Raw genomic sequence first — 7,548 nt, 5'->3', positions numbered from 1 at the left:
CGTATATATTTCATAAGATTTTTGATAATTATATATTTTACGCTTTCTTTTTCCAATGATAATTACATTCTTGATTTGTATTATTTAAACATGTTATATAAGGTAGCCTTACTGTACTGTACAGCAATCTTTTCCTTCCTTTATTTTAAAAAGTACAGTCACAATTAAACCTTTAACGATAGTTACAAATTATGTACAATTGCGCTCGATCATTATTAAAACCACAGGTTTGTCATTTAATCAGTTTTATACTGTTTTATACTTTTTTACTAACGTAAATTAAGTTCGATAAGACACATTTTATCCGTCCCAGATTTTATCTAATTTTAAATCTAATTATATATCTTTTTTATTTTACTTCAAACAATTTTCTGTTACGAGGTGACCATGACGAGTAAACCACGTGGCCAGTTGATCTGACACCTAGAACTTCTTTAACAGTGTATAATGATTTTGAAAAATTAAATTGGTCAAACAGTTAAGACTTAATCATATGTATATGATTTTTTACAAAAAGTGTCCATAATACTTTAGAGCTGACTAAAAGTGTTGTGCTGACAAAAGATTTTACTATACTAGATCAAGCAATTTTAATATTCCCCAGTGTAATGAAACAGACCTTATTTATAATGGAATTAAAGACTGGAATGATCTGCCAGAATATATTAAATCCATTAATTATTTTGTACAATATTAAAAATCTGTAAAAAAAAGTACCTACTACTGTAGAAGGTAATAAAAGTCTAGCAGAAGATGAATATATGTGTACCACTAATGTGTTAGGCACTGTGATCCAATATTTGTCTGTGATAGTGATACTAAGTTTATTTTTTAAAGAAAAGAATACTTTTATAAATATATTTCCTTTTTCAACCAAAATCTTGACCAAAGTTAGTTAGTTTAGTTTTATTTGTTTTTTTAAGGGGGAGGGTTGTAATTATGTATTTTTTTTATTTCTATGGACCCCATTGAAAATGAGCTTTAAAAAAATAGCTTAATGGGCCATCCATAGTACCTCTTATTATTTTTTATGACAAAAGTGTGCTCTTTTATTCTTTTATGCTGTTTTATGTATATGATTTATATTGTTATCTCTTAACTGTATGATTTTATTATTTCTATCGTGTGCTATGTTCCTGAATGTATAGATACTGTAAATAAATAAATAAATAAAAGAACAATCTTCGCGAAATGGAGTCCATTACCGCGAAATCGAATTCATTTCGCAAAATATGCTTACCGGTGATTTGGAAACGTGTACATTTGACGGACGATTTGACAGCTGTTACGGATATATTTTTTAAAATGTTAACTTAAACAAATGAATATTTATCAAATACACAAAGAATGACTGACAACGACTTTCTACACGTTTTGAAACTAGTCATAGTGTGTGTAATGTGGTATATTTCCAGTGCAGGTGGAAATGTGATTGGGAAATTGGTGTTAAATGAGTTTCCTTATCCTATGACCATGTCAATGGTACAGTTATCATCAGCTGCTCTGTACCTAGGTCCGATCCTGGCTCTGCTTGGTGTCCCAAAAACAGGGGAAATAAGCCGGCAATATTTTTTAACCATGATCATACCTCTTGCCTTTGGAAAATTTATATCTTCAGTATCTTCACATATAAGTATTTGGAAAGTTTCAGTCTCCTATGCTCATACAGGTAAATAGTTTTTTACTACAAGTATACTGTAATGGATAAGCACGTTTAGAATCTGTCCGCAGCAAAATCAGTGTTTTGAAACCCATAACACCCTATCCTCTAGTGACCAGTTCCGACCCCCTTAAGTTAAGGATTGTTTTGTATGCATCTATAAAACCATGCGATTGCATTGTATAAATGTTTCAACTTATTAAAATGTCTCTAACCTCCTATGAAATCAGTATGTTTAAGCTGTTTTTCCAGCTACAGTATGCTCAAAACTTTAGGATTCAGCCATTTCCATGATACCCCTGCCTATGGCAGACAAACTTGGGGAGGTCAATGATTAAAAACTTTCCCCGGCGATCCACGGTGTCCAGTTGTTTCCACAGCAATATTGTCGATAAAATCAGTCATCAGTGTTTTCGTGGGATAACTTGGGGGACAGAACAAGTTAATCTAAACAAAATTACGCAAACATGCTTTTAATTCAACATCAAGAATGAGAAATTTATATGCAGTTCTTGCATTTTAAAAATAATTTCAAGTTGATGTTTACAAAACAATTACGTCCCCAATTTTTAGCTCGACTATTCGATAAGAATAAGTAGAGCTATTGTAGTCACCCGAGCGTCGGCGTTGGTGTCCGCGTCGGCGTAACCACTTATTAGCTCGACTTTTCTATGAAAAGGGGAGCTATCCTACTCGCCCCGGCGTCGGCGTCGGCGTCACACCTTGGTTAAGTTTTTCGTACCACCCCACTTTATTTCAGAAGTATTACAAGTATGGCTTTGAAACTTACCATACTTGTTCACCATCATAACCTCCATCTACAGACAAGAGTACATAACTCTGTCAAGGTTTTTGACAGAATTATGGCCCTTTTTTGACTTAGAAAGTGTATTGAGCTTGGTTAAGTTTTTTGTACCACCTCACTTTATTTCAAAACCATTGGAGGTATTGCTTTGAAACTGACCATACTTGTTTACCATCACGACCTTCATCAACAGACAAGAGGACATAACTCTGTCAAGGTTTTTGACAGAATTATGCCCCTTTTTGACTTAGAAAATACATTGAATATGGGTAAAATCCACTTATTGCCTTAACCCTTTGAGATATTGCTTTTGAAACTTTTAATGCTATTTCACATCATTACCCCCATCTGTACGCAAGAGAAGGTAACTCTGTCAAGGATTTGTTTTAAAAATTAAGGCCTTTTATCGACTTAGAATCTTGGTTAAGTTTTTAGTACCAGTCCACTTTTTGACTGAACTGTTTGAGATATTAATTTGAAAGTTGGAATACTTGTTTACAATCATGATTCCCAAACATGTCCAGGAGAAGGTAATTCTGTCAAAGATTTTATTTGAATTATGGCCCTTAACTGTCAATGTTTTGTATTATAGGCAAGCACTAAAAAACTTAAAAAATCTAAAAAAATTCATTCCTATCCACTTGTTCACTTTACCATAAATTATGTCATATAAACATTGCTGTAATATTCAAGGGTATCAAACAACTAGTTCACTTTAAAAATACAGAGATTCTTGTATTGCCTTTTACTGCAAAAACTTTTTTTATTGGCAAGCAATAAAAAAGTCGAGCGCGCTGTCTTACGGACAGCTCTTGTGTTAAAGTTTTTGTAATAGTTCAAATATTTTCAAAGTCCATTGACATATGGCTTTGAAACTTGGCACACTTGTTCACCATCATGACCCCAACCTGTAGACAGGAGGAGGTAACTGTATCAAGCATTTTGACAGAATTATGCCCCTTTTTCGACTTAGAATTTACGTTAAAGTTTTTGTAATAGTTCAAATATTTTCAAAGTCCATTGACATATGGCTTTGAAACTTTGCACACTTGTTCACCATCATGACCCCAACCTGTAGACAGGAGGAGGTAACTGTATCAAGCATTTTGACAGAATTATGCCCCTTTTTCGACTTAGAATTTACGTTAAAGTTTTTGTAATAGTTCAAATATTTTCAAAGTCCATTGACATATGGCTTTGAAACTTGGCACACTTGTTCACCATCATGACCCCAACCTGTAGACAGGAGGAGGTAACTGTATCAAGCATTTTGACAGAATTATGCCCCTTTTTCGACTTAGAATTTACATTAAAGTTTTTGTAATAGTTCAAATATTTTCAAAGTCCATTGACATATGGCTTTGAAACTTGGCACACTTGTTCACCATCATGACCCCAACCTGTAGACAGGAGGAGGTAACTGTATCAAGCATTTTGACAGAATTATGCCCCTTTTTTGACTTAGAATTTACATTAAAGTTTTTGTAATAGTTCAAATATTTTCAAAGTCCATTGACATATGGCTTTGAAACTTTGAACACTTGTTCACCATCATGACCCCAACCTGTAAACAGGAGGAGGTAACTGTATCAAGCATTTTGACAGAATTATGCCCCTTTTTCGACTTAGAATTTACGTTAAAGTTTTTGTAATAGTTCAAATATTTTCAAAGTCCATTGACATATGGCTTTAAAACTTTGCACACTTGTTCACCATCATGACCCCAACCTGTAGACAGGAGGAGGTAACTGTATCAAGCATTTTGACAGAATTATGCCCCTTTTTCGACTTAGAATTTACGTTAAAGTTTTTGTAATAGTTCAAATATTTTCAAAGTCCATTGACATATGGCTTTGAAACTTTGCACACTTGTTCACCATCATGACCCCAACCTGTAAACAGGAGGAGGTAACTGTATCAAGCATTTTGACAGAATTATGCCCCTTTTTCGACTTAGAATTTACGTTAAAGTTTTTGTAATAGTTCAAATATTTTCAAAGTCCATTGACATATGGCTTTGAAACTTTGCACACTTGTTCACCATCATTACCCCAACCTGTAAACAGGAGGAAGTAATTGTATCAAGCATTTTTTTTACTATCAAGCACTAAGAATAGTCGAGCGTTGCTGTCCTACCGACAACTCTTGTTTCCTTTTCATATCGCCAGAACCCATGGTACACTATCCATAAATATTTCTTTTGATACCCATACTGGTATACCGAAAATTCACCAGTTTTTGGATGAATAACACTGCTGTCCAAGGTGTTTGACAACTGCGTTCTCTGCAATTTAACACAGTGTTCCGTGGGAGAAATGCTTACGACTGTAGATTTATGTCCGTGGTGGAGCAAATTTTCTGTCCACGAGGTCAGGCGGACAATATTTGAGCAAATTTTCGTCTGCGGTAAGCCTCATCAAAAATATTTTGGTGCACATGACCTGTTTTAGTAGACAATGTTTTGCGTTAAAGACCCAGGTCACTAAATTAAAGGTCAAAGTCAATGCAGGGCATTTAATGTATTTGTCATATTGTCCTATGCATAATTAGAGCATGTGTCATAATAAAATTCAGATACATATGTAGTTAAAAAAAATCACCATAAGTAAGTGATGTGTTGCTTGGAAGACCCAGGTCTCTAGGCCAAAGGTCAAGTTAACAGCAAGGGATTGAACTTTATTTATTTGTTTAATAGTCTGAAGTGCTGTTTACCTGAAATTTTAAGTCTAGGTTCCTAGCTTCTGCATGTATGATGGGATGTTTCAAAATATACCAGTAATTACATCTGGTCACCATAAAAAGACAATGTGTTGTGCAAATGACCCAGGTCCCTAGGTTAAACTTAAAGGTCAAGGTCACAGCAAGGGGTTGAACTAAGTGTATTGCATATAGTCTGAAGTACTGTTAAAGTCTTTGTCTAGGCCTTACTTTCTGCATGCAAGGTAACAATGAAATCCTGAGGATCATTTTGAATAATTTTTACTGACTACAAGGCCAAATCCCCATGATTTTAACAAAATTTGACCCTCCAGTTAAAATCCTGAGGGTCAAATCAGGCCTTTTGGAAATATGAAGGGTCAAAGAGTCATTTCAAGGGTCAAACAGACATCCTTCTGATACACTTGAATAAAGTCAAAGACAAAAGCAGTTTATTCATTCCCCTCTAATGTTTGATACCATCCCAGATCCTGTGTGTTCTGGATCACAGGTACCGATAGCATCCTGTACATGTACAATCATGTGTTATCAGAAATGACCCAAATGGGAGAAGTCCATGTAGTAAAATAAAAGAATTAAGCTTTATTTTTATGGCTTAGTAAATAAGGTGATCATTTTTAAAGAGACCTTTTTATTTCTTTCAATTATTTATATTTTAATGTTTTAAATTAGTATTACAATGGTTCATATTGGAGGCATGCTGCGATTGAAATTCATGCAGATTTTTTGTTATTTTTCAGTCAAAGCAACACTGCCATTGTTTACAGTCATTTTGATGAGATTATGTTTTAAAGAAAAGCAAACATTCCCTGTAAGTTATTTTATTGAAATCAAACTTTTCTTATTTTTGGATATAAGATCAAAAATCATTTGTATGAATGAAAGCCAATAACATTGATTTTTTGTTTAAAGAAATTATTTTAAATGCTCTCACTTTAACAAATGACACACTTCAACATCTTAATAATTCTCTGAAATTTGTATTAACATTGATTGTAATATGAAATGTAACATTATTGTTGGTTCATTTTTAGGTGTATTTTTCCCTGATACCAATCATTGGCGGTGTATGTATTGCTACACTCACAGAAATAGCCTTTGATATAATTGGCTTAGGTAGCGCTCTGTTTGCAACTCTTGGATTTTCTCTACAAACTATATTTTCTAAAAAGGTTTGTACATTAATATATACGGTTTACCTTAATTATTGTTAAAATTGTTTTGTAGACCAAAAAAATTGTATAGATCTGTTTTGTTATAATTTGAATAAGGAAGTTGTTGTAGAGCTAGTGTTCAGGTTGTTTTTTTAACTCAACTGCACTAAGTAATACTTATGAAAATTGAGGGCATTGTCTTATGAACAGCTCTTGCTCTCAGACGCTTGGGGTCAGATCCTGCCCCCCAACGTGATACGCCCCTGTAAACACTCTGTCAAAAATATTTTGATATTTAAACACGAATGGGACATCTGCTACAACGATACAACTGGTTTTCGATCAATTTTTACATATCTGAAAAAATTACCTTTTACCATCAAGTCTCAAAGTACACTTATTTTAGAGCATACAAAGCTAGTCACTGTGCAAGGCCCATGACTCTAATGTGGATTTTGACAGAATTATGGACCTTTTTGAACTTAAAAATTCTACATTATCAAGGCTCTTGTTGTTAAGCATGCTGTCCTACCAACAGTTCTTGTTATGATCATACTTAAGCTAGTAAACATGTAAAAAAAGTTTGATAATAATAAGGTTGAATCAGTGTTACCTGGTATCTTTCTAAGCATAAAAGAAATCATTACCCGATGGTTCTCATGTGAGTCATTCTTGGGCAATCATAACCCATTTGTTTTGCTGTTAATTATATAGTTTTATGTATAACTTTATATTTCAGACATTAAAAGATACAGGGTTACACCATATGAATTTACTCCTGCTATTAAGTCGATACTCAACCATTTGTTTTCTGCCTTTTTGGTTATTGTTTGATTTGACCAGAATAGTTCAAGATAGAGCTGTGGTAAGAGTTTCAGTGATATAATAATTTATTGTTATTATTAATATTTTTGTATTGATATCAGTAGTATGTGTGTAATTTATTTGACCTACAAGAAGGGGCATCCACAACTGAGTGGTTAAGGTTGTTGACTTCAAATCCCTTGCTCCTCACGGCTGTGGGTTTAAATCCGGCCAGGGACTTTGGATTCTTTCATGCGAGGAAGATATCCAGCTAGCTTATGGAACATTGATGGTTCTACCCAGGTGCCAGTTTGTGCCTAAAATAATGTATGAAGGGCCACCTGAGGTCATTCTCCACCAGTAAAGCTGGAAAATAACTATATTACCTATACTGTGTGTGTGCTACG

The 7,548-nt window shown here is 34.0% G+C and overlaps 1 protein-coding gene across 1 annotated transcript; it reads left to right on the top strand.

Annotated features, from left to right (window-relative positions):
• Window positions 1-1,243: 1,243 nt before the first annotated feature.
• Window positions 1,244-7,202, top strand: LOC132751254 (solute carrier family 35 member E1 homolog; the record flags this gene model as incomplete). The annotated part of the gene is given in 4 exon segments (XM_060741410.1): window positions 1,244-1,669; window positions 5,924-5,994; window positions 6,218-6,355; window positions 7,077-7,202. Coding segments are annotated over 4 exon segments (657 nt in total), but the record flags the coding sequence as incomplete, so codon positions are not given.
• Between the last annotated feature and the right edge of the window lie 346 nt (window positions 7,203-7,548).

This window comes from Ruditapes philippinarum, unplaced genomic scaffold, assembly GCF_026571515.1.
Source record: "Ruditapes philippinarum isolate M1 unplaced genomic scaffold, ASM2657151v2 ctg10496_1_1_1_1, whole genome shotgun sequence".
Classification (NCBI taxonomy): Eukaryota; Metazoa; Mollusca; class Bivalvia; order Venerida; family Veneridae; genus Ruditapes; species Ruditapes philippinarum.
Note: the sequence above shows the minus strand (reverse complement) of the source record. Positions and strands in the feature narration are given on the sequence as shown.